The 27,507-nt window shown below is 50.2% G+C and overlaps 1 protein-coding gene across 2 annotated transcripts; it reads left to right on the plus strand.

Moving 5' to 3' along the window:
* Positions 1 to 197: 197 nt before the first annotated feature.
* Positions 198 to 27,202, plus strand: tulp4a (TUB like protein 4a). Of its 2 annotated transcripts, none has more exons than XM_084700167.1 (14): positions 198 to 311; positions 1,261 to 2,385; positions 10,891 to 11,019; positions 11,248 to 11,409; positions 12,274 to 12,454; positions 15,753 to 15,860; positions 16,003 to 16,154; positions 16,293 to 16,517; positions 16,731 to 16,965; positions 18,438 to 18,582; positions 18,923 to 19,067; positions 19,207 to 19,300; positions 19,887 to 23,683; positions 23,873 to 27,202. In XM_084700167.1, exons 2-14 carry the CDS (start codon positions 2,134 to 2,136, stop codon positions 23,987 to 23,989), a joined length of 5,742 nt encoding a protein of 1,913 aa, XP_084556293.1. In that variant the 5' UTR covers positions 198 to 311; positions 1,261 to 2,133; the 3' UTR covers positions 23,990 to 27,202. The 2 variants fall into 2 exon arrangements, with proteins under 2 accessions (XP_084556293.1, XP_084556294.1); XM_084700168.1 differs by lacking the exon at positions 198 to 311 and adding an exon at positions 443 to 576.
* Positions 27,203 to 27,507: the final 305 nt, after the last annotated feature.

A 27,507-nucleotide genomic window follows, 5' to 3' on the forward strand; every position in this document is an offset into this window, starting at 1 on the left:
ATTATTTTCATATTTTTCAGTAAGTGATAGTACATTAAAAAAAATACTAATAAAAAGCGGCCGTAAAGAAATTGAGGAATTTATGGTCTGACTGATATTATGATAAGGCCAATTTGTGTTTAAGTAATTTGGGGTAGATTCAGAATGATTAGGATAGGAATCATGGCCTTAAATGGTACTTTATGGTATATCTTTCTCTCCTCTGGGCTAGAATAAAGCGACAAAGCAGGGCAAATCATGTGTGTGTCACGTGATACAGTAACCAGGGCCCTGTGTCTGCCAGTACAGTGGCAGCAACAGAGACAGTGAAGGTAAGTAAGCAATTGATCATCCATTGATATGAATCTGACGATAATGACAACAGGTTTCATGTGATTATACAGCAAGGACGACGTTGATATCCCCTTGTTACTATAATGGTCCAAATAATTGGATCTATCGAGATGGGAACGACAAAAAGGTTGCTAATGCTAATTAGCAAATCCATCCAAGTAATGCTATTGCTAGTCAAGCTAGCGAAAGCGAATAGTTGATGATAGTAGTGCCGAGGTCCTACAATGGTCAGCTAGCCCGTTAGTAAGTGTCTAGGAAACTAAACATCGTTATTGTATCTGCTTAAAAAACGTAACACGGTAGTAGGTTGCTTATTGGAATATGAACTTGTTAGTTTAACTAGTTTGTTAGCTAGCAAGCAAGCTAATGGCAGTGTGTGGTCATTTTAACCGTGTTTTAATTTGGATATTTTATGGGATACCCAGTCAGACCAGCACTCAGATTTTCTGGCTGTGCCAAATCTGTTTGTCAATGTGTTTAGATGACCTAAACGCTCACGCAAACCTATTGTCCAGTGGAACTTTCCATAGCCATAGCTATTGAGACTGTGGTAAAATTACCTTAAGATTCTGATAGATTGTTTGTGTGCATTTTGTCTCTATAGTCTATAGCTTCTTTAGAGGACAGACTCATTGATTCGTCTCTCAAAAGCCTCTATTGTGTTATACAATGGAAATATAGTTCCTCTCATTTTTATCCCCATCTTATATTGTTCGGTTTTAATATTCATTGTATTTTTAGTGTAATGACTGCTTGGCTAGTGTTCTTTGGCTTTGACATCCGCCCACGCACTCTCTCTCTCACTCCCCATCTCCTCCCATCTCTATCTCCTTTCTCTTTCTGCTTGCCTTTTATGCCAGTAATATGAAGTGTGGTGTTATTTTCTTTCTGTGATCCTTTCGATCATACTGTTTTTGTTCTCATCAGCGCTCCTTGACGGGATTCCCGACGTGGATTGGAAGACAAGTTAGGTGACGTAATGACGTTGCCGGGAGAAGCGGCACTCCCGTGGGTAGACAGCTGATGCGAGGAGTCCCTACTCCTTCCAGACAACGGAGATCGCACAAGGAAAGCGGGCGGACGGTTTAACTATGACACACCGAATTTGACCATACTAAGAAGAAAAAGACGCCCCTTTTTAATACAGGGCAGTTTCTGGTTTAGTTTTCATCTCATGATCAAGTGAAACAAAAGCCGGTGCGTCTGTGGATATGTTTCTTGTTTGTTTTTTGAAGATTACAAGCAGAACGATTTTTAAATTAGTTGGTTGCATGGATGAAATGATGAAGCCACAATTGCAATTAAATGGTACATGGATGGGCCTTTTAGTGAATCTTGGTCAGTAGTTTGCCACCCGACCTGTGATCAATACTATTATACCAGCTGATACAGTGGCTAAAGGTAGGACCGATCTGATCATTACATTCACCAGTGCCTTTTCCGTTTATGCAATCTTGATCTGCCACTGTCATTCCACGTTGTAGACGGGCACGCTTTCGCAATCAGCTATCTTGGAATAATTAAGACAACTTGTATCATTTCAATCAGACACCCTAACCTAAAACAGAAAAACTACCAAAATACGAGTGGTCCATAGTCCTAGTACATTCTTGAATAGCATGGGGAATCCGTAATAACCCACGATACCCTCAAATATTATGCAACACTTTTTGTTGCCCAGTACCGATTTCCATACATCGGAGGGGAAGTACCCATAGCTGGGCCCGCGCTAGCTTCAAACAGGCGCCTGACTTCCGAATCTCCCGGATCATTTTGGAGCAGCGCTCTCAGAAGACAGGCATGTTCGCCGCCGTGGAACATGGACCCGTGCTCTGCAGCGACTCCAACATCCTTTGCTTGTCGTGGAAGGGCCGGGTGCCCAAGAGCGAGAAGGAAAAACCGGTGTGTAGGAGACGCTACTATGAAGAAGGCTGGCTGGCCACCGGGAACGGGAGGGGAGTTGTTGGTGTTACGTTCACATCCAGCCATTGTAGAAGAGACCGGCCCACTCCACAGAGGATCAACTTCAACCTCCGAGGGCATAACAGTGAGGTAAAATAACTTTTTTAAATTTATTTTTTTATCAACAAAATGTATACATTTCGATAGCGAAGAATATGTATCCTAGTTATTGAAGCTCTCAGCATTGGCCAAAAATAAGAGTTAATGCGTTAAGCTCAAAAAGTTTTGTTTTTTGTTTTTTTATCATCACCTTAGTGGTAAGGCCCAGACATGTTTGATGCAATGTCAATTAAGCACTCTTGACTCATAATTGCATGTTTGTGTGAAAATATTTGAATGCACTGTATTCTCAATGCCTCTCATCCCAGAATTCTACAGTGTTTGAAACGTTCTCTCAGCGTGAGAGTGTAGTTTGGTACTGTGGGTCAGATGGGCCAAGCTGCTGTGTCAGCATTCCAGAAGGCAGCTGACTGGAGAGTGGAGCCCGACAGTGAAGCACTGAAGTGTTGTCCATTCTGCCCACTCACACAGGGCTATAAGCTAGTTCCTGGCTCTCACAGTGACAATATGGCGGAGCGAGGGCCTATATGCTCTATGTGGCTCGCTGGTCCACCACAATACGGGCTTACCTTGGCGAGGGGTGTTGAGTGGTGCTGAGTAGCCTCAGAACAGCAGCCTGCGTTCCCCAGGGTTGGGCTACCTGTAGAGACCAAGATTCTCCCCTCCTCGTCGTTTCTCCCGTAATGAAGTCGATCATGTCTGTCCTAGGTCCATATTTGATATAAGGCAATAAATAAGCGGACGCTTTGGGGGGAATGTAAAATCCATCATTTGGTCGCCTCGGCCCGGCGCATAATTCTGCGTCTTTGACAGTCGGGAAATTACGTAGCCTAATGAATTCTGTCAGGTTATGACGGATGTGCTCGCTCATTCACATCACAGCTCTGGTGATGAGCAGTGAAATGGAGAGTTGAGTGTCTGGTTAGTGAGACTGAGGAGTGTCTCTGGTGAGATGATTTTGGGGTGAAGTGTTTTTTTCCTGGGACCTGTTGGTGAGGGAGCGACATGGTGTAGAACAGACCTGGGGGGTGTCCTGTAGGAAAGGAAGTCATACTAGTTAGCCTACTTTTCTAACCCCTGAACGCTTGATGCTGAGTATGACGGTAACACTGTAGTTATCCTCTATGTTTTAGAAATGCTCCATAGATGATCGAAGCAGAGGAGAAATGTTTCCCTTCATGTTATAACCCCTCTGCAAACCCAAGAAGCTGCTCTCTCAGCATCCTGGGGGGAAACGTCCTTCAAACACCAGCCCTCAACATTGCCATCCTGGCTGAAATGACATCATGTCCTGGCTGTGACAGACTCACTGTTCCCAGTGTAAAACAGACCAGAATACAACGTTAGTTTATCCACATAGGAAACCGCTATGTGAGCCAAGGTTAAGTAAGCATATTGTTCACCCCAGATGCATTGACGGCATGAGGATTTGTGGTTATCATTACAACGTGGAAGGTTGTTTTGAACCGCAAGTGTCGCAAGGTTTTGAACAGAGAGGAGCTTTGAACTGAGGGGTGTTTTGGCCGATAGCCAGTCCTGGTCATGGAGGAAAAGTGGATGGCAGCTTGTGTAGAACGACAGGCACTTATCTGGCAGTCTTACCTCTGAGGTGGACGTCTGAAAGATGGGGTCTCAAGGTAATAACAAGAACGGGACCTTCTAGATGGATGCTTGTGTTCTTGACCTAGTTTGCATTTTGTTTTGTTTGTTTGCTTTACTTTTCACCACTCAGTAAGGGCTGGGGCCAATGCTGATTACTAGGTAGCTAGTTCTCAGGGGTGTGTGTGTGTAAAGTGTCACACCATGTTGGACTAACTGCCACCTATACTTTGCTTTGTTTCTACCATTCTGGTTTACGTGCTCATGAAAGGATGAGGGGGACAAGAAAGACAATTCAGAGAAACACAGAAGACACACTGTTGATTCAAAAAGTTGTAAAGTGGAAAGGACAACAGAAGTCAGAGGACAGGAAGAGAAGGAGACTGAGGAGGACAGAGAGAGAGAGAGACGAGAGAGACGAGAGAAGGAGGTGATACAAAAGAAAACAGAGTAATGGGAAGAAATGGTATGAAAGTGAGAGAGAAAGAGACAGAGAGGGAGGAAGTAGGGAAGAGAAAGGGTGAAAGGCTCCTTAAGGCCAGGAGATGAGACGCTTGGCCGTGCAGGGCTCCTCTGGCCAGGTGTGAGTCTAGCACACGCTCTGTGATGTGGACTTCAAAGCGTCACGGCTCCAGAGAGGTAGGAGAAACATGTGTGTGAGACGGGGGGAGAGAGAGGGAGATGGAGAAGGAAGGAAGAAAGCAAACGGAGAGGAGAAGAGAGGCAGGCGAGGGAGGGGGCAGCAGGAGATGTCATCATCTGGTTATGTGTGTACCTCGCAGGCCTAATTATTTTGCGTCTTCTCCGGCAGGGCCACTCAGTCCTGCTGTTCTCCCTGACCAGACTGTGTGCTTGCACCACAGCTCTCCCTGACCAGACTGTGTGCTAGCACCACAGCTCTCCCTGACCAGACTGTGTGCTAGCACCACAGCTCTCCCTGACCAGACTGTGTGCTAGCACCACAGCTCTCCCTGACCAGACTGTGTGCTAGCACCACAGCTCTCCCTGACCAGACTGTGCTAGCACCACCGCTCTCCCTGACCAGACTGTGTGCTAGCACCACAGCTCTCCCTGACCAGACTGTGCTAGCACCACCGCTCTCCCTGACCAGACTGTGTGCTAGCACCACAGCTCTCCCTGACCAGACTGTAGCACCACCGCTCTCCCTGACCAGACTGTGTGCTAGCACCACAGCTCTCCCTGACCAGACTGTGCTAGCACCACAGCTCCCCCTGACCAGACTGTAGCACCACCGCTCTCCCTGACCAGACTGTGTGCTAGCACCACAGCTCTCCCTGACCAGACTGTAGCACCACAGCTCTCCCTGACCAGACTGTGTGCTAGCACCACAGCTCTCCCTGACCAGACTGTAGCACCACAGCTCTGCCATGTCAGCACGTTTCTGCCATGTCCCACAACTGCCTCAGTGAAGGACGCTGAGTTGTCATCACGGATTGTGTGTACGTGTTTGTGTGTTGGTGTTTCTGTGTGCGCGGTTGTGCGCACATTGGTTTATAGGGGCAGTGAGGCTCTCCTTTGGCCTACATTACAGCAACAGCTGGCAGTGGGACATAAGCATCTTTGCTACAAATCTGTTTGTACATCAGAAATACATATCCTGCAGTAGCTTGCCCCAATTGAAAAGAACAAGTAAAGCGATGGGCCTTTCAATGAGATTGTAATAGCCTCCATCTGCTCCAAGACTTATTTTAATAATATCATCTGAAAAAGCAGCCCCCCCCCCTCCCATCTGTGGGCAGAGTGGAACTTTTCAGCAATCCAAAAAATAGGTCAAGTACATGACAGTTAACAGTGGTTTGCCTGTCAATCTTATTCCCACCAGAACAGATCACGCTGGCTGATGACAACACTGCGCTTTGAGTTCTGTCTCTTTGTTTGTGTGTGTGTGTGTGTGAGGGAGTGTGTGTGTGGCAAGCAGTGAGATGAAGGAGCATTAACAGTGACAATCTCAAGGGAGGCGTTTTACTTTTGGGGCTAAAAATAAGAAATGTGTACTGTCATTGGAGACTCTGCAATAAAGAAAATAGGCTGTGTGTGTGGGAGAGGGAGAGGGGGGACAATATGAAGATCCACTCCGTAGTGAGTGTGGTGGCTGGTGCATTGTTCCCAGTCCCTCTGTGTCAGTAGGAACACACCCAGTCTTCCCCAGTGGGTTTGGGAGCAGACTATCCCCTGGCGTCCCTCCTGGTTCTCTCCTCTGGGGAGAACCAGGAGGTCTATCTCTCTTTCTCACTCACACACACATACACCTACTTTTGATATACGTCTGCTAATGACAGAAACAGATCATTCCTTGCGCTCTTATTACCACACCGAACGACAGAGCATCTTCCTCAAGTCTCCTCGGAAATCCCATTTGGCCACTTTGTTGGGCCCGCGGGTGAATAGCTGTGTTTACATCACGACGTAGCCTGCAGCCTGCAGTAGATCGCCAGCAGGGATCACATCCCCTGGTCTGCACTACACCACTGCTAGCCCTCGACCAGCCAGTCCAATCAGAGATGATGATTTGCCAGGAAAACAGCACGGTCTGAAGCCTGGCCTCCAAAGTGGTTGTGTAATCCTGATAAAGCACAGAGCTGCATCCCTCTGCCTGTCTGCCCCCGTGTAAAGCTCCCCCCCCCCCCCCGCCGCCCCCTGTCCCTGAAGCCCAGATGTGGTGGTGGGGATGTGAGTCTGTGCGGGGACACGTGTCCACGCGCGCGTTAAAAGCAGCCTCCTCCTCCCGCCCCGTGACGCTCCATCCTGGAGCCTCATGAATAAATCAGCTTAGAGCTGTGGAGGAGGAGGAGGAGGAGGACGAGGAGGAGGCCATGTGGGGACAGGCCCACAGCTGACCTGGGACCTGCCTGGAGAGGAGAGGGGGAGGGGGAGAGGAAGGGGGAGAGGAGAGCAAAGATGAGTGGAGAGAAGAAAAGTGGGGACGGGGAAGGGAAGGGCAAAGAAGGGAGAGGCGGGGGAAGAGAGGGGGGCGGTGGCGTGTGGCGATGCCAAGCTTGGGCGATGGGGCACGAGCTCATCTCGCTGGAGCTCAGTCCTCATGGGTCGCAGTGGATGAGCAGGCGATGGCTAATGTAACGGCTCGGGTCATCCTCAGCCATGTCCAGTCGGGTTTGGCTGAATCTCCTCCGACGTAGTCCCCCCAACCCCCCCGCAAAACCTGCTGCCTTTTCCTCCTATGTCATATCTCTCTTCTTACCTCTCACCCCTTGAATCTTTCTCTATTCCCCCCCCCCCTCCTTTCTCTTTGTCTGTTTCTCCTCATTAGGTTAGCAGACCTGCAGCGTGTCAAAGTGTCAAAAGCTGAATGTGCTTACCGACAGCTTTAGCACGCTAATCTATCTGGCGAGGACTTATTATGTAACACACACACACACAAACACCTGAGAGAGTACGTGTGTGTGTGTGTGTGAGAACGAGAAAGCGACACACCATGAAGTCCTCTCCAAGGCCGCCGTGTCCAGTCAGTAGCGGACATGCTCTTTGATCAGATATTGATATGTAATAAAGTTCTGCACTGCCCCCCCCTTCCCTCCACCTCCAAGGTCCCGTCCTGCTGACCCTCATGTCCCGCAGCAAATCACCCCCCCCCCCCTTGCTCCCGCCTCCGGCATCAGGTCCTAGTGCAGCGCTTTCCTCTAATTGAGTTCCCCCTCTGATTGAATGTCCCATCAGACACTGACACACAAGGGGGGAGAGAGGAAGAGAGGAAGAGAGACGACAGTGTCATTATTTTTCCCTCTCCTATTTTTTCCTCTCTCTGTTGCACTTGCGTTCTTGGTGTGTGTGTGTGTGTGCATCCATGGTGTGTGCAAACATGTTTGTGCCTGTGTGCACTTCACCAGCGGGAAAGCTGCTTCTATGCATAGAAAATGTTAGTCTCACACCCTCTTCCAAATTAAACCACTTTCATATCCTATTCCGCAGATTTCATTAACTTATTCATTAGATTTCCGGTTTCATGAATAAATGAATATGGAACTTATAAAGGTGGTCCAATAGACAGTGTGTTCGCAGACTTTTGAGAAAGACATTTGGTTGCTGTTATTGTTTTAGTCTCTGAGGGGGGGTTGTGAGGCGTTGTGTTCCCCTGTCCTCCAGTGTGTCAGTCTCTGAGGGGGGGTTGTGAGGCGTCGTGTTCTCCTGTCCTCCAGTGTGTCAGTCTCTGAGGGGGGGTTGTGAGGCGTCGTGTTCCCCTGTCCTCCAGTGTGTCAGTCTCTGAGGGGGGGTTGTGAGGCGTCGTGTTCCCCTGTCCTCCAGTGTGTCAGTCTCTGAGGGGGGGTTGTGAGGCGTCGTGTTCCCCTGTCCTCCAGTGTGTCAGTCTCTGGGGGGGGTTGTGAGGCGTCGTGTTCCCCTGTCCTCCAGTGTGTCAGTGTCTGAGGGGGGGGGGGTTGTGACTGAGGTTAAGTGTGTAACCAGCAGACTATTTTCACTGTGTCCATGTGACGTCTGATCCTCTGAAACACTGTGTCATTGTGTGATGTTCTGCTGTCCCTCACGGCCACCCGCCCAGCTCACACTAATCCCCCCCCCCCCCACACACACACACAGACACACACACTCAAGAATTGCCTTCACCTCCATGGAGAGACCAGGTGTGTGTGTGTGTGTGTGTGTGTTTCCATCTGTCCGTGTGTAAGTGGTTACTTCTTCATTTTCCGGCTGCTGCCTTTTAGTCTGCAAACCTTTTTTACTGTTTAAAGAAACCGATCCAGTGAATCAATCTAGTTAGCCTGAGAGGGGTCGCAGACAGTGCACTAGAACATCCCGAAATAATCACCGCTTGATGGCCGCCAGAAACATGTCACATGACGTCGAGCCTAGTGTCTCTATCTCCAGCCCTGTCAACACGCATTACAGAGCAGGAAAGAGCTTTGTGCTCACACAAACATGTCATATGGAGAACCAGAAACGCACACTACACCCTAACTGTGACTGGCCTACCTCCTAACAATCACAACAACCTAGTACGGCGTCGCCAGCGCATTCAAACAAAGCCCTCCGGAGGGAGCGACATTGACCAACAAAAAGATCCATTCGAATCGACCTCGGCTCCGCGCCTTACAAGGCTGTCTCTCTTATCGTGCTGTGACACGGAGGTCCAGGACCATGATGGAGGGGGCAGGCCGTCCCCTGTGTGTCTGCCCCGCTCTCCCCCCTTCTCCCCATCCTCCCTCTCCCCCTCCGGTGCACGGCGCTTCTCTTTGTCCGGCCTCCTGTCAGTCTTGACGGGGGGGGACGGACCCTCAGACCCCCTCCAGGATGGGGGTCGGTGGGAGTGGGCGGCTGGGCGGTGTCAGTGCAGGACAAGTCATTTTGTGAGCACGTGAGAGACGGGGAGAATGGAAGGCCGGAGGGACGGCTGTTATCGGAGAGAACTTTCCCTCGTGTCCAGTGGAAAAGGGCGGCCGTTGGTGCTTGAAGTAGGAGCATATTTTCATGGTGAAATGTTGTGTGTCTGTCTGCACGTGTGTGTGTGTGTGTGAGTGTGCTCCTTCGGAAGCCCGCACGGTAGATTCACACACCGTCTCCATCCCCCCTCCAATCTCCAGCGCGCACCAGCTTGGATCAGAAGTCATGACCCCCACAAACAGGTGACAGGTGAGCGCTCAGCCCGGCTGAAGTGTGGCCGTCCAACGTGCTCCCCCGTGAAGGCTGCTGCTGCTGAGCATGATTGATGGACGAGCGAGCGAGCGAGTGAGGGGGGGGGGGGGGGTAATCTACTGCTGAACCCATAGAAGAGCTGATCTGATGGACCTGCGGTCAGTCTAAGCTGCTGGAAAGCCTGCTGTGTTTGTTTCTGTGAGTGTGTGTGTGTGTGCTCTCCACGTGCTTTACAGCGAAAGGAGATCTGCACCAGGCTTGAGATTATACCTATGGGAATAGGCAGAGTCACGCTGCAGACCTGAGAGAGAGAGAGGAGAGAGAGAGGAGAGAGAGGAGAGAGGAGAGAGAGAGAGGATAGAGAGACAGAGGGAGGATGTTCACACCTACTCTCCTTTCCCACCTCCCCTGGTATGAGGTACTGCCAAAAGGTCAGAGGTCGCATATGTGCTGCAGGTACACTGTGTGTATATGTCTCTCTGTCTTCTCCATTGACCGCAGGGGTCGTGGCTCCGCCCACAGAGCTGCTGTCACCGGCAGACAAGACAACTGGATCTGGTCCTTCCCCCATGTCTGTCTGTCTGGCTGTATGTCTGTCTTTCTCTCTCTCACTCGTCACTCTCTCTTTTTCTTCCTTTTATGCTCTCTGTCTTTTCCCAGCTCTTGCTTCCCGTCTTCCCCTTCCATTCTCTCTCTCTCTCTCTCTCTCTCTCTCTCTCTCTCTCTCTCTCTCTCTCTCTCTCTCTCTCTCTCTCTCTCTCTCTCTCTCTCTCTCTCTCTCTCTCTCTCTCTCTCTCTCTCACCTCTGCAGCACACCTCCTTTTTTATTCTTTTTCTGCTCTCTCTCATTCTCTGCCTGTCTGGCTTTTCTCTCTCCGACATTTGTTTTCTGCTGTGCTATTTTTCCAAACCTCCCTTATCCACTCTCTCTCTTTGTGATGAGTCAGTCAGTAATGACACCGTCCACGTCCCTCTTGTTCAGGGGAAGTGCTGTTTAGCCCCCCACCCAGTTTCAAGTGATGAGTTTGAATGGAGCCGTGGAAAGGGAGCTATTTTTACAAGTATTACACATGAGTGTTTGATTGTACCAGACTGTAGTCTTGAGTGGTGTGTGATGGGGGGGGGGCTAATAGGAACTCATTTTAGACACAAGGATATTAGCACCTCGTTTGCGTCACGTTGGAAACAAGGCTAACCCACTTTCTGATTGATTCCCTTCCAGGCTCTAAATTTAGCTCCTCAATATGTTCTCAAATCTAGTTAACTAACTTTGCTCTTTTCCATTTATTCTGTGATGCGTGTGTGTACTAGGTAGTGCTGGTGCGTTGGAACGAACCCTTCCAGAAGCTGGCCACCTGCGACACAGACGGAGGCATCTTTGTGTGGATCCAGTACGAGGGCCGCTGGTCTGTGGAGCTGGTCAACGACCGCGGCGCCCAGGTCAGACCCAACACTGACCGTGCCTCTAAGCGGACCACAGCACTGCGGTTGACTCTTTGAGAACAATGATGGGGAGGGGCATGGGAAGCATAGCTCAGTGGGAGAGGCTTTGACGGGAGGTCCGTAGATCCCCAGGTTCAAATCCCCGCCTGTACGTTGCTTTGGCGAAATGATCAGATGTATAAATAGGCCTTGTCCCTGTAGCTGACCTTTGACCTCCTCCTCCAGGTGAGCGACTTCACCTGGTCCCATGACGGCACGCAGGCTCTCATCTCGTACCGGGACGGCTTCGTCCTGGTGGGCTCGGTCAGCGGCCAGAGACACTGGTCGTCCGAGATCAACCTGGAGAGCCAGATCACCTGCGGCATCTGGACCCCCGATGACCAGCAGGTAGAGCAGCGCGTCGGCCATGTCGGATCTGTGACCCGGCACTTTCCAAGGACCCTATTCATTATTCCGCTGTGAGGCTGGAAACTTGAGAGCACGGGGCAGCCAGCCTGCGTGGCGGACGGTAGCCATTTTGTGGCACAGCTGTTCTCCTCACGTACCTAGAACATCCCTACGTAACAAGACAGGCCGTCAGGGCATTTGAGTTTCGGCGTGTTTAACTGAACGTCACTCTGAGTGCGTCTTCACCGCGACTGACTTTTCGAGAGCCGTTCTGCCAGAGTGCAGAGGTGGGCCCGCCCCCTCCGGGCTGCGTCGTCAGGTGTTACTTGAAGACTGTCAGGGATGTCCCCCGTCTCCGTGTTTGTTGGTTTTGTCGGGGTGCATTTTGGTCTGCCAGTGTGGCCACGTCAGCTCGGGTGTCACTGAGCCAGCCCTCTTGTCTGTTTTCAGGTCCCTCTCTTTCACTGTTTTCACTCCCCCCGTCACTCTCCCTTTTTCTTCCTTTTATTGCCCTCCGTCTTTTCCCAGTTCTTGCTTCCCGTCTTCCCCTTCCGTTCCCCCCCCCACCCCCCCACCCCTCTCTCTCTCTCTCTCTCTCTCTCTCTCTCTCTCTCTCTCTCTCTCTCTCTCTGTCTCCCTCTCCCTCTCTCTGTCTGTCTCTCCCTCTCTCATTTCCGAGAAAGAGTCTTTTGTATGTTCCGTTCTGGTACATTACTCGTAGACAGAAAGTGTGGGATTGTGTCTGCCCCTGTAGAGTAGGCTTCTTCTGGAAAAGTCCTCTTCTTTTGTCTCAACATGTCCGCCAGACGGATCGCGCTCACCTGTCCCGGGCCCCTCCTCTTCCCCCTCTTCTTCCCCCTGCAGGTGTTGTTTGGTACTGCGGACGGCCAGGTGATCGTGATGGACTGCCACGGGCGCATGCTGGCCCACATCCTCCTGCATGAGTCGGACGGCATCGTCAGCATGTCCTGGAACTACCCCAACTTCCTGGTGGAGGACAGCAGCGAGAGCGACACCGACTCGGACGATTACTTCCCGCCGCAAGGTACACACACACACACACACACACACACGGTGCGGTCCCTGTCCCAACAGCCTCCAATGACTAATCCCTCCGGCAAGGTGAGCCTCCCCCCTTCCATCCTCTGTATGTCCACCCCCCCATACTCCCTTCTCCCTAGATAGGATAGGCTATTCATATCTGCCTCCCCCCCCCCCCGGGGGAATCAGCCCCACTCATCTTTATAATCTTTGAGAACAATGATTTAATCAGCCACACAGTTTTAATCTGTGTAAGATGGAGGATACCGTAGGAGATGGTATGTTCTGGAAACGGAACACCAGAGAACAGCTGGTTCCATCCCACGGATGGAGATGAAAGCAGATGTGTGGCCATCTGTCCTCTACTCCTCCGTTCCCCCCCCCCCCCTCTCTCTCTCTCTCTCTCTCTCTCTCTCTCTCTCTCTCTCTCTCTCTCTCTCTCTCTCTCTCTCTCTCTCTCTCTCTCTCTCTCTCTCTCTCTCTCTCTCTCTCTCTCTCTCTCTCTCTCTCTCTCTCTCTCTCTCTCTCTCTCTCTCTCTCTCTCTCTCTCTCTCTCTCTCTCTCTCTCTTCGCTCATCTCTCTCTCTCGCTCATCTCTGTCTCCCTCTCCGCTCTATTCCTTTGGTGACCTGTTTTGAGAGGAGTTAAGACAGTGTGTCTGTGGCCAATAGTCTTTTCTCCTGAAGGTCTCGACTGAAAGTTATTTTAATGTTAGCCGCTATTTAAGGCCACTGTGTGCTGTAAATTCAAACTGCGTTCAAATCAAAATGTTTGCATCTCTACCTTTCATTCCCCCCCCCCCTTCCCATACATCTACTGAAAGACGCTGAGCTAATTTCTTCACGTACTTGTGACTGGCGATGCTCTCTTGACGGGCTAGCGTGATAACTCCTGACCCAACCACAGATAACGGAGGGAGGGGGGCCACTGAGGACCGAACACGTGCACACTGCGATGGGGCCTCCGATGGCCACTAAAATCAAGAGTGTGTGAAAACAGACGGAGGAGGGTGGAAAAGGGGGATGGGGGATTGGGGGAAAAGAGCACAGCGCGGGAGGAGAGGACGTGGTCGGGCGGACGTGTGTGTCATTGGTCCGACTTTGCCACAGGAAGTCCTGATTGCTGACTTGCTGCAGGGGGACGGTGGTTGGGGCTGGGCGGGGCTTGTTGTCGTAACAACAGCAGCTGTCACACAGGCTGAGGCACACGTCACCGGACCCCTGGGTCTGCGACACACACACACACTAATGCGCACACACACTAATGCACACACACACACACACACTAATGCACACACACACACACACTAATGCGCACACACACTAATGCACACACACTAATGCGCACACACACTAATGCACACACACACACACACAAACGCTGTTACTGATGCTATCATGATGATCGCCAGCTAGGTCTTTATCGACGGAAACTTGAGCAATAAAACACATGCTTATAAACACCACCTGGTTTCCTTGATGTCCAGGTGGTTGACAGTTAGCTGCTATTACTGGAAACAAACAGGACGCATGGGAACGTTCTCCACCATGTGTACGTTCTTCAACATGGGTACATTCTCCATCCACATGGTTGACGGGCCCTAAATAACAAACGACTGTCCTGAATGGCGTTAACACCTGGCCCTTACTGTAACTCCCTCCACACCAACACACATCGTGCCCCTCGGAAATGACCAGGAAGAAAACAGGCCCCGCCCTCTGTTCAGCTCCTCATCCCAGCGGGATGTTTGATTCCAAAGTCATGTGATGCCCCAGTTAACTCAAAGACACACAGCTGCTAGCGAGGCTCGCTCATGGCTCTGTTCCACCCCTCAGTGTCCGGGTAGAGCACGCCTTCCTGCAGGCTCGTGGAGCATGCGGCTCGGGGAACAGCGGTCGGCCCACCTCAGCGGTTTCCCAGTCAGTGGGGGAGGGTGTGGTGTTTATGGGTTCTCTCTCTCTCTCTCTCTCTCTCTCTCTCTCTCTCTCTCTCTCTCTCTCTCTCTCTGCCTTTCGTTTATTTCTCCTTCTGTTGCTATGGTTGCATCAATGACCCCCCACCCCGGTGATGGTTTTACAGTGCAGCCGTGTTGTAAAGATCCAAAGTGCTTGCCTTTGCTGGAACACTGATGATGCCCTAATTCACTAATTAAACGAGTCGATAGTAATTGATTGGCCCCTGGAAAATGATCTCCGTAGCTATCTCTCTCGCTTTCCTTCTCTCACTCCTCTCTCTTTTTCTTTCTCTCTCTCTTTTTCTTTCTCTCTCTCTTTTTCTTTCTCTCTCTCTTTTTCTTTCTCTCTCTCTCTCTCTCTCTCTCTCTCTCTCTCTCCCTCTTTCTCTCCCACTTGTTTTCTCTGTCCATCTATCCCTCTCTCTCTTGCTCTCTCCATCTCCTTGTCCGTAGGGCTAGTCGGAGTTGTCCAGACTCTCTACCATTCTGTCTGGCTGCCAAGACTCCACCAACATAAATGATGATGTTAGAATGCACTACATGCAACGCAACACTTCAGAACACAGCACAGCAAACATTCTCATGCTCGTGTGGGACCGAGTGCAAGGGACTCTCTTTTGGAGGGGGGCGGGGGCCAGTGTCAGCACTACGTCTAGGTGAAGCACAACATGCTTGTGCTAATTGTCCATGGTCCCTTTCTAGGACGTCATCAAAAAGGAGCTCGAGTTGAAATGGTGAACGGTAAAGGTGACCGTGTCTCTGTGTCGTTATTCATAGCAGTGGAACACCATCACACTTGTTTGCACCAGTAGAGGAGATGGATGGATTAAGGTGAAGGCTGTGTGTGTTTGTCTGTTTGAAGAGAAGCACTCACCACCTACTAAAGATAAATCACTTAAACCAGCTGCCAAAGATACTGGAATGTCCTTGTCCCCCTCTCATCTCACACACACACACACACGCACACACACACAGTTACTTCCCATCTATATTTATGGCCCACACTGGAAATGCATATTGATCCAACCTACTATCCTTTCATGTGGTCTCTATCATCAATTTCCTTCAAATAATCCATTTATCAGAATTTCATCAAACCACAGAAAGAGGACTTTTCTGCTCAGGTTGTTACCCTCTTCTTTGTGTAGGGACTGCAGCCGTTAATCGGTCTTAATGGATTTACGATTGACCGGGTTGCCCTGTGATTTGTAACCTGCCTTTTGTGGTGGGCTGCTTCTGTCAATTTGTGTAATAATGTGGTCGCTGTGGTCCATCTCGGACATGCCGTGGTGGTCGTCGTGGTACGCGGTTGTGCTAACGCAGTCATGTTGTTGGTCTCCGTCCTCAGTGCACAGCCTGAAGCCCCTGTTGACGGTCAGCTTCACTTCGGGAGACATCAGCTTGATGAACAACTATGACGACCTCTCTCCCACTCTCATCCACACCGGCCTTAAAGGTACACTTGTGTGTGTGTGTGTGTGTGTGAGAGCATTCATTATCCTTTGCCTTTTTCTCTCCCCTTCTTCTCCGGCTCGTGTCACTGTGTGTGTGTGTGTGTGTTGTGTGTGTGTTGTGACCTGCCTCTCGTCTCTCCCCAGATGTGGTGGTCCAGTGGTGTTCTCAGGGCGACCTGCTGGCCGTAGCGGGGATGGAGCGCGCCGCCCCCCCTCCCGACTGCACCCGGAACGCCGTCGTCAAGTTTTACAACGTCCACGGAGAACACATCTACACGCTGGACACGCCCACCCAGGTGAGGTGCAAGGGAACGCCCCCAAAAGACTCACCAACGCGCGTCCCCTTGTGGTTTTGTCCCAGATCGCTATGGTGGTGATCAGCGTTATTTCTCCTCTCTTTCCCTCTGTTGCCCCCTCCCCTTCCTCCCCCCCAGCGTCCCATCACCACGCTGTGCTGGGGCCACCGGGACTCGCGCCTGTTCCTGGCGTCGGGGCCGGCGCTCTACGTGGTGCGGGTGGAGCACCGCGTGGCCGGCCTGCAGCTGCTGTGCCAGCAGGGCATCGCCACGGCGCTGAGGGAGGAGAAGGATGTGGCCAAGCTCACCATGCCCTCGCGCCTGGGCTCCTACGTCACCACCGCCTTCGCCGCCACCATCAAGGTGAAGTCGGGGTTCCTTGGCCGGGTGTCTCGGAGAGGGGGGGGGCACGTTCCATGAACAGGATGTGATGTCGGATCCGAGGTGTCACTTTCTTGTGAATGTTCTCACCTATTTTGCGTCCATCTGTCACTTTTCTTTCGCTCCCATCTCTTTCTCCCTCTCTGTCTATCTCTCTATCTCCCTCTCTCTCTCCCTCTCTCTCTCTCCCTCCAGCCCCCCATCCCGGACCCCAACAACATGCGCGACTTCGTCAGCTACCCGACGGTGGGGAACGAGCGCCTGCACTGCACCATGAAGCGCACGGAGGACAACCCCGAGGTGGGCGGGCCCTGCTACACGCTCTACCTGGAGTACCTCGGCGGCCTGGTGCCCATCCTCAAGGGACGGCGAATCAGCAAGCTGCGACCCGAGTTTGTCATCATGGACCCCAAAACGGACGGGAAGGCTGGTGAGTGGCGCGCCCCCCCCCCCCCCCCCCCCCCCCCCCCCGGGAGATGGAGAAGAATCTTTCATCATCAGGGTTGATTTAGTACGATTTTTTTTCTCCCCCAAAGTACAATGTCACAGAGGATTTCCCCCTTGCATGGTATACGCACAAGACCGGTTCTTCTAGAAGTCCGCCAATTCAGACCTGTGTGTTTTCCTCTTCTGAGCCATGCACACAGCAAAGGGCCCCTTATCCTCATATGACATTGCACAGGAGGAGTCTCTCTCGGAGAACACGGCCGTGCATTAGAATTCCTTCCTGCTGTGACTTTTTACAATCCAGACTAAATAGGCTTCTGCCCTTCTCTGCCATTCCGGCCGTCCCTTCAGAATGTCCTCAACACAAAGGTTGTGGTAGTGAAATGGATACCAAGCTGTCGTCTTGATAATAAGTTATAGCATTATGTGGTGATCTTTTATCTCTATCTGTCATGTGTTAGGAGGGCATCAGGCTTGTAACCAGGTTCCCTGTAAGAATTGGATGACTGATACAGGACAGTCATCCAGGACAGTCATCCAGTGCTGACTGCCATTGAGCAAGTGATTGTGTTTGTCAAGTTGAGTGTTGAAAGTAAGGGTGTGTGTCTGGGATGCATAGGGGCCGAGCGGGTCTGTGTTAATTAAAAACTCCTTAATGGGGACTCTGATGGCCCCTGGGCCAGCCATAAATCAGCAATGCCCTCAACCCCCCCTCCCCACACACACACACACACACACACCACGCACACACACTCATACCACACACACACACACCCCACACAGTGATAAATGAAGCCAGCCATGAAATGCATGCAGCCCCATTCTGAATTTAAAGCCCATTAAATAAATGAGCTCGACCCAGACGAGGGTGTATTCTGCGGTTCATGGATGACATATGAATGAGACGGACGAAGGAGGAGAGAAAGTTACTGTGAGAGGAGAGTTTGGGACTGAATCAGTCTAAATGTTAATGACGGGAAGTTTGAAGTTAGAAGTTTGCATAGTCTAAGTACCTGGTTGGGTGTGCACTCTCCAACATCAAAAGGGCAGGGAGCATCCAGCAGCATTTTGTAAACATTTTGTAAAACTTAAAGAAGTACCTTTTAAACCACAACAAGCAACAAATGAATAACTAATGGAAAATAAATGGAGTAGTTCCCTGAAGATCTTTATAAGCTAATAAAATGGGTAACAATTATTTGTCCCAATCCAGCAGCATTAGTTTGTGGTGCAGGAAGCAAAAACAAATAATAATAATAATCTGCAAATCGGTTTTGAAAATGGCCGATACCGATAACCATAAAAAGGCTTAATAACATTTAAGCGGCGCCTATAATGGGTCGACCCCTATTTACCTCCCTCAACTTTCGCTCGTTCATCTTCTTTTCTCTCTTTCCTCCACCTCCTCCCTCTCTCTCTCTGTCTCTCTCTGTCTCTCTCCCTCTCCCTCTCCAGACGAAGTGTACGGCAACAGTCTCATCTCCTCCATGATTGACAGCTGTAACTGCTCAGACTCCAGCGACATCGAGCTGAGTGATGACTGGGTGGGGAAGAAGTCCCCCAAGATATCCCGAGGGAGCAAGTCCCCCAAGCTTCCCAGGTAGAGACTCACCCCTCTGGGTGCTCCCATCAAATACATTATCAGGATTTGCTCAGATTCTTTTAACTTTTCTTAATGCATGGTGCACTCACCACTTTGGTGTCCTTTTCCTTTATTTTTTACGCAGTATTTTCAAAGTAACAATATATTTTGAAAGCCCATGTCCTATCTTAACATGGATATTGTGCTTTCTCCGATGCTTAATTCAAGGGTCTTTGCAAGAAGGAGGGAATATTGGGCTTCACTGTTTTGTTTACATCTTATTTCACCACATGCCTAAACCTTCTCTTTTCGTGTGTTACCTTCTCTGTAGAGACTTAGTCTGTCCCTTTACCAACAGGATTAACATCGACCCCCGCAAGTCGCCCAAGCTCTCTCGCACTACTCAGGAGATCTCCAGGTCGCCACGGTTACCCATCCGCAAGCCCTCCATCGGTTCTCCTAGTCTCACCCGGAGGGAGTTCCCCCTGGATGACATCACACAGGTAGTTAGCCAGTGAATTGGATTGGTCGATATGGTTTTATAATTGATTCATAATGTGACCACTTCATATTTCTGTGAATAGTTGGTTTCTTTAAATATTTGGAATGTTTTGTAAGGTATGTTTTTGTTGTCTTTTGCAGCATAATTACCTTGCTCAGGTCACTTCCAATATTTGGGGAACCAAGTTTAAGATTGTGGGGCTTGCCACCTTCCTGCCCACAAATCTTGGTGCAGGTAACTACCCTGCAGAATGTATTTGTATGAATTCTAGATATGCATTACACACCATAGGGCTGCACGATTATGGCTAAAGTGATAATCTGATCAATATAGTGATCACAATTAATTATCACGATCATTTGTTGATTTTAACCTAAACAAATTTTATTGTCACATTGCTAATTATAACAGTTTTTACATCCATATTGTGCCACATTCCTGCTAATGTACAAATATGTGCATCAAAATAAAATAGGTCCTCTTAATCACCAAAATTCAGTGCATCTCCTTAAAGAATAAATACAAATAAATAAATCAAACAAAATAGAAAATGTAGCAAAACTTCAACAGGGCACTATTTTCCATTTGACATTGTGTAAATATATTCTAGGAAGCCCAAAAAAATTGAAACTTTAATAAGGAGCGTTCTATGAATGCAATGACACATTCCAAATATCTGCTCGTTCATGCAAATTTGATCGTGGGAAGCCAAAATTGTGATCGTGATTAAAATTTGATTCATTGTGCAGCCCTAACACAACATATTTTAGTTTTTACACATGGATCTGATCAGTTACTTCAATGTCACTTTCTTCTCCAGTCATCTACAAGACCAGTCTACTGCACCTGCAGCCCAGGCAGATGACCATCTACCTGCCGGAGGTGAGGAAGATCTCCATCGACTACATCAACCTGCCTGTCTTCAGCCCCAACGTCTTCAGCGAGGATGAGGATGACCTTCCTGTCACAGGGCCCTCTGGGGTCTCCGACGACAACCCGCCATGCACCGTTAACATCCCAATCGCACCCATCCACAGCCCTGCCCAGGCCATGTCCCCTACCCAGAGCATCGGCCTGGTCCAGTCCCTTCTAGCCAATCAGAATGTCCAACTGGACGTACTGTCCAATCCCACGGCCACCTCCGCCGGAGCCTCTGGTGGTGGTGGGGGGTCGGACCAGGGTCAGGACACCATCTTGACCGCCCAGTATTCGGTCCCTACCAGGTACTCAAGTCCGGGGCAGGTGATCTTTGGAGGGTTGGAGATGAGCCGACTTCTAGTGGGACCCCCGCCCTCACATCACCCCCAGCAACAAAGTCATCAGCAACAACAGCAGCAACATCATCAGCAGCAACTGCAGCACCAACAACAACAAATTCAGCAGCATCACCAACAGCAGCTCCAACAACACCAACAACAACAACAACAACAACCACACCAACAACAACAACATCAACAACAGCAACATCATCAGCACCAGCAACTCCAACAGCACCAACAGCAACTCCAACAGCAACACCAACAGCAACTCCAACAGCAACACCAACAGCAACTCCAACAGCAACACCAACAGCAGCTCCAACAGCAACACCAACAACAGCTCCAACAACAACAGATGCAGCAGCAGCAACTGCAGCAGCAGCAGCAGCACATCCAACAGCAGATCCAACACATGCAGCAGCAGCAGCAGCAGATCCAACAGCAGCACCAACAGCAGCTGCAGCACCAACACCATCTCCAACAGCAGCTCCAACAGCAGCAGATGCAACAGCAGCACCAACAGATACAGCAGCAGCTGCAACAGCAGCAGCAGATACAGCAGCAGCATCAACATCAACAGCAGCAGCAGATACAGCAGCAGCAGCAGCATCAACATCAACAGCAGCAGCAGCTGCAACATCAACAACAAATACAACAACAACAGCAGCAGCAGCAGCACCATCAGGTGCAGCAGCAACAGCAGCAGCAGCAGCAGCACCATCAGGTGCAGCAGCAACAGCAGATGCAACAGCAGCAGCACCATCAGATGCAGCAGCACCAGCACCAGCTCTCGACCCCTGTCCCCTCCCTGTCGGCGGGCCCGGGCTCGGGTGCCACGGTCCATCAGCTCCAGCAGGGGGCTCTACAGATCCAGATCCCTCACCCTCCTCAGGCTGACCTGGGGCCGGAGCGGCTGGTCGCCGCGGAGCACGAGCACCTGCTGAAGATGAAGCCCACGCGCTCGGCGCCACAGCTGGCGGAAGGGGACACGGTGGTGTTCAGCGCCCCGCTGGAGCTCAGTAAGATGAACCCCCCGCCGCCATACCCCGGGACCGTCGCCGCTGCGGTAGCTGCGGCCGCCGCCGCCTCTGCGGCCGCCGCCGCCGCGGCTTCGGGCGCCTCCTCCGGGACACCAGGGGGCAACGGCGGCACGCCACCTCCGGGGGAGCTGTGCCTGAAGAAGGGCGAGTTTTCCCTGTATCCTCCAGGCCAGCAGGCGGCGCAATACCCGACTCCCCTGGGGTACGAACGCATCACCACCTTCGACAGCAGCGGGAATGTGGAGGAGGTGTGCCGCCCTCGGACGCGCCTCGTCTGCAACCAGAACGTGTACACGCTGCAAGGCCCCGGCAGTTCAGCCACCCTCAGGGTCACATCGTCATCGTCATCCTCCTCGGGCGATGGGAAAAAGATCCAGTTGCCCTACGCCTCGGCCACCCTCAACAGACTTACCGTACCTCGTTACTCCATCCCCAGCGGAGACCCGCCCCCGTATCCCGACACAGCCAACCAGAGCAACGGCGGTGGGCGGAGCCCCGGCCAAAGGCTGGACAGCAGTCTGATCCACGCCACGCTCAGGAGGAACAGCCGAGAAGCGGCGCTCAAAGTCTCCCAGATGCTGGACCCTCAGAGAACACTGCCCCCGAAGGCCAAAGCTGGTAATGCGCTGGCAGCCTCCTACCAGCAGAGGGTGCCCACTGCCCTCTACACCTGCAGCCAGTGCAGCAGTAACGGTGGAGGAAGTGGGGGTGGGAGTGCGCCGGGGAGCAGCAACGGGATAGCCGGGGGAACCATCATCAGACAGGACTTCCCTCCGGGGAACGGAGCCCTGCACAGCACGGTGATCGTCCACTCCAACAGCGCCTCTCCGCTGGCCTCCCAGTCCTCCTACAACCTGCTGAGCGCCCTGGATGGGAACGGGAGTGGAGGAGGAGGAGGAGGAGGAGGAGGGAACAGAGACAGGGCCGACTACGTCAACTCCGCCTTCACCGAGGACGAGGCTCTCAGTCAGTCGCTGAGGCACCTGGCTCTAGGGGGCGCCGACGTGTCGGGACTGACCATGAAGCGACCGCCGCCGTATCAGTGGGACCCGGCTGCCACAGAGGAGGTGTGGGTGCCTCAGGAACGGACCGCCGCCCTGCCCTCTGCCGGGCCCCAGGGGCCCCACAAACCGCCCCCGCTCATCCTCAGTCCCACCCAGCACCTCGACGTGTCCAGGCTGCCCTTCGTCCTTTCCCCCAAGTCCCCCACCAGTCCCAGCGCAGCAGCCTCCTTCCAGGCTGCGGCGGCCGCCGCAGGCTACCAGATCTCCCTCCAGTACCCTCCAGGCACCACCTTTAATGGACCCCAGCTCCAGCCCATGCCGGGCTCACCGCGCCCATGCTCCCCTAAGGAGTTGGTAGCACCAGTTCCCTTCTCCCAGCAAGATGCCACACTGGTCCTACCCCCTGGTTACCCTCCCAGCCTGGCCAACCTATCTTGCTGCCCTTTGCCACCCATGTACCCAGGAGGCAGCTCCTGCACCGGGCTCCCCATTCCCCCCATCACCCTCCACACACCCTGGGGCACCTACAACCCCTGCCCCCCCATGCCCAGCCCAGCTGTGCCCCTGCCCCCCAAAGCCTCCCACATGGCGGCGGACAAGTCCCTCCTCTCGCCCCCTCCTCCTCCCCCGCCTCCCCCACCGCCACCCCCAGCGGAGCTGCAGAGTCACGGCGGCCAGCAGGAGGGTTCAGCCATGGCGGAAGCCGGGGACGCCGGCTTCCAGGAGGTCCTCTCCCTCACGGAGAGCCCCGTGCCACAGCGAGCCGCCGACAAGTTCAGCAAGAAGAACCGCAAGCGGCCGGACGGGCGGGCAGAGGAGGCCAACGTCCCTCCGCTGGCAGAGGGAGGCAAGTCGAAGAAGGAGGGCAGGGCTCTGGGGGACTTCAACTCTCTCATCTCCAGCCCCCGGCTGGGCGGCAGGGACAAGAAGAAGCTCAAGGGCCAGAAGGAGCAGCAGCTCAAGGCCAAGAAGTTGAGCAAGGCCTCCAACACCACCAGCGAGTTCCAGGACAGCTCCGAGAGCGAGCCCGAGCTCTTCATCAGCGGGGACGAGCTGCTCAACCAGTGCCAGAGCAGCAAGAAGGGCTGGAAGAGCAAGAGGAGCCTCCGCGCGGCCAGCGAGCTGGATGAGATCAAATGCCGCAAGGCCAATGAGAAGGAGGACCGGGGACTGGGAAGCCAGGGATTCGTCTACGTCATGGCCAATAAGCAGCCTCTGTGGAACGAGGCCACCCAGGTATACCAGCTTGACTTTGGAGGTCGCGTCACCCAGGAGTCAGCCAAGAACTTCCAGATCGAGCTGGAGGGCAGACAGGTAAGGAGGTTCAACCTGGCTGTGTAGTTAGAATAGAGACATGTTGAACAGTATTTTGAAAGGGAAGGTATAGAAAACACTGTTTACAGAGAGATCAGTAAGTCAGCATACAATCAAACAGCGCAGTTGCATTTGAGGTAATCCAGATATTGTTTGAACTGAATCACCAATGTGTTTGTTTGTGTCCAGGTGATGCAGTTTGGCAGGATTGACGGCAACGCCTACATCCTAGACTTCCAGTATCCATTCTCTGCTGTGCAAGCCTTTGCAGTGGCTCTAGCCAATGTCACTCAGCGCCTGAAATGAGTGGTCCCGCCCCCCTTGTCCTGATCCTACGACTCATCTGCTGGAGCGACATGGTTATTTAAGTTGAAGTTACTGTTCTTTTTTTGAAGAAGAAAAGACTGAAATCAAACCCTGGATTGCAGACGGGGAAATGAAATTGGCAGTACTGCACTGCACAATGCTGCCACCAGAGGGTGCAATAAGCTTGCAGGTGCCAAGGAGGGGCTTCATAGTCTGCCATGTCAGGGAGGCAGTGGTCTTACAGAACGCCCTCTGGGTCGAAGATCACTGATTTCTGTAGTCGTCATGCATATAAATGCTGCTTTAGCTGAAGGAAGCTAATAGAAGTTAGCGGACACTTAACTGACAACCAAACGGTTTGAGTTCCAGATGACTCTTAAGAGTCGTCGTAAGAGCGGCAGTAATACTTGAAAAAAACTATCTTTGGAGATTGAAGATGTCGCTATTGTCTTTTTCTCTTTCCTTCTTTCTTTCCCAGAGCGCACAGGTACTACTGGGCACTGAAATCCATTGCTGTATGAAACTTCAGTGAAAAACTTTGTTAGACTGCTTTTTGCTCTAAGGCTTGAACTTGATCAAACTTTATGGATGAAGAAAAGACTTCTCTCTCTTTTCTCTTAATGCTCTCTTATTTTGTTACAATCTAAATTAATCTTGGCTGGAATTGAGGCTTCAATATATGCATTTTGTTGTTGGAGCACTGGTGCAAATTGTCTTGAGTTTCCTGTTGCTAAGTACTCCGGGAGCAAAGGGGAAAAAAGAGATGTAAGCTGAACTCCTTTTACCAAGTTTCACAAAGTTGAAATTTGAAGGAAAAAAACATGTTGCTCACACATGGGTTTATTTATCAATGTATTTGTTTTCCCTCCTGTTGCATATGTCATATGTTATTCTCAATTTTATTTGTGTAATAATGGTTGTTCATATTAATATTATTATGATGTCATACTTAGGACCTTGTTTATGTAGATTTCAAGGTGTCAGCTTTAGTTGGGAGACAGGTTACTATTTCAATAATGTTATATTTTTGAACAAATACAGTTAGAAGAATTCGACTGAGGTGTGAACAAAAGAACTGTGACCGCCTTCCTGTACTCTTTGATACATCTCCCATTTCTCTGTCATTGTGATATTGTGATAGGTCACAAAGAAAAGGTCACAGAGGGGTCAAGGTTCACCAATCTGATCCCTGGCCTTGCTCTCAACATCATGTCCTGTTTTAATAACACTAAAATGCTTCCCTCCTCTCTTCCTCTCATGAGGGAGTCATTGATCTAGAATTTCTTTTTCGGGTGACAAAGCAGTGTGACATATGTTCATGTCCTGTCATGGTCAATAAGTGACTACCCGATGGAGGAGAGCAAGGGAGGGTGCATTTGTAAAGTATTTATAAAGGGCCGTGAAATGATTTGTCACGTGCTGTCACTTCTGTGAAGTGAATCAGTGGATAGGGGTGGTGAGAGTCCCTGCTCTTCACCCCCTACTAAATGTAATGTAAGCAAGGTACAGGAAATATATTTTTATTTTTCACCTATGCCATTTCATACCTTTTTTTCTCTTTTTTTTTTACATCATGTAAATATCTGCAACATATCACTGGTAAATGTTGAGTAAAACCATCTGATGGAGTTTGAGGGACAGCAGTTTACATACCTCTCCACTGTGTTCTGACGTAGAGGAAAGCGGTAGTGTGACATAAACATGCATCTACAACAGATAACCATTCGGAATCACTCATGCAGTTTCAGTCTTAGCTTTGGTAAAGCGTCAAACGGTTTGACATCCCCGCGGTTTAATGATCTGAAATGAAAGCATTGTTTAAATGGAGACTAATATGGGAGGGTCATGTTGGTGCTTGAGCTGCAGCTGATGATGTAGCCTGTTGTCAGCATTATCCGTTTTAGGTTAAATTACGTACATAATGGAACTACACCAGCCAGCGTTACATTGCAAATGTATATTTGACAAGGATCAGAATAGGGTAGCTTGGCCTAATTTGATGAAAAGTATAGGCCCACCCCAGAAGTGTGTGCCAAAAGATTAGCTCGATTGTAAGGAACATGATGATGATGATATAAAGGGGAGGAGAGGGTTAAGTGTACATGTGTGTTGAGCTGTCGAACAAGAGAGGGGGATAGATCACTCCTGACCAGACGTGCATCTTGACAACAATGAGATTTTTTCTTTGATTTTATAAGCTTTTTTTCTTCTTCTTCTAAGATGCATGACAGTTGGCACTCTTATTCAAAAGTTTCGCTTTTGAATAAGAGACGGGAAGAATTTTGCTTGAATCAATGACCCATTTGTATTGTGTTAGTCTAGTTGTGCAATATTTTCGAAGGAAATATTTTTCCCGCTTCTTTTATTTTCAATAACAATTTGCCCCCAAGTTATGTGGAGATAAACTGTAATCACCATCCTTTTTGCTTGTCTGTACATTTAATTTATATGAGATTATTTCCTGAACTAAAGGCTGTACATAACTTGACTTTTGCTGAACATTTATTTGTCTTGCTATGGGTTTGTTACTGACAGCTCATTTGTGGGGTGTGGTAGGTGATTTGATTTTGACCAGGCAAACTTTCTGTGTCATTGAGTTTGCATTGGATGGAAAAGAGTAAGTGCCCAGTTATTGAGTGTAGTTGGTATTGTAGTCGTTTAGGATGTAGCTGTCAAGTTAAAGTGTGTCTGTGTTCAATTGTGAGGTCAATGGATCCCATCAGTGTTATCTATTATCTTCAGTCAGTGCGTGCATTTCCACCAATCCCCCTTCAGAAAGCAAATGCATTTTTTACTGTTATGATGATCCTTTTGTTTGTTATCATAATGCAATGAAAATGTACAAGATCAATGCTGACATGTTCATTTCTCTTTATTTTGTGCTATTTCGTCACAAATCACAGTCCACCTGGGAGCACATAAATCACTGAATACATGCTGCCTGGTTGTTGGTTGTGAGGCTTGTTCATTAAATGATTTTGATGAGGTGACCTATTATAGACATTGTAGGATTTGGCTTTTCTTTTGAGAAGAAATGTGCTTCGTACATGTAGACGTAGACAAATCTAGGAAGAAAAAAAAAACTTGGAAAAAAAAAAGTCTGATTTGGTGACTGAATGTTTATAGTGAACGGTAGTAAGGCATGCCATGTAAATTATTTTACAATTGTATATGTCACGCATCTTTTGAATAAAATGTCATTGTTTCAGAGAACTTCGCTTGTCAATGATGTGCGTTAATAACACGATCATCAGATAACCTAATAATAATAAAACACAGAAACATTACACATGACACTTAAGTAATCAAGCAATTAAACCATTATAAAAAAGATTTACTACAGTCGATATTATTGGGTTGACACATCTGCCTTACTGCAGTGAACTGTCATGCATCACGAGCGCCGTTCAGTGAGCTGTCTCTATCCTTGGTGCTGATTTTTATTCACGTGACCCATACCCCTGTATTTGTATGCGCGCTTCCGCCCCCTCTTCGTTTTTAGTGGGATTTTTCTTTGG

Source organism: Hypomesus nipponensis, chromosome 6, assembly GCF_054491055.1.
Source record: "Hypomesus nipponensis isolate SF chromosome 6, ASM5449105v1, whole genome shotgun sequence".
Lineage (NCBI taxonomy): Eukaryota > Metazoa > Chordata > Actinopteri > Osmeriformes > Osmeridae > Hypomesus > Hypomesus nipponensis.

What these genes read in the sequence shown, in the direction of transcription:
- tulp4a (XM_084700167.1), top strand. Translation starts at nt 2,134, where the DNA reads ATGTTCGCCGCCGTGGAACATGGACCCGTGCTCTGCAGCGACTCCAAC. An exon ending in GGACCCCCGATGACCAGCAG is followed by an intron (nt 11,410 to 12,273) that starts GTAGAGCAGCGC and finishes TTCCCCCTGCAG; the next exon opens with GTGTTGTTTGGTACTGCGGA. An exon ending in CGATTACTTCCCGCCGCAAG is followed by an intron (nt 12,455 to 15,752) that starts GTACACACACAC and finishes CTCCGTCCTCAG; the next exon opens with TGCACAGCCTGAAGCCCCTG.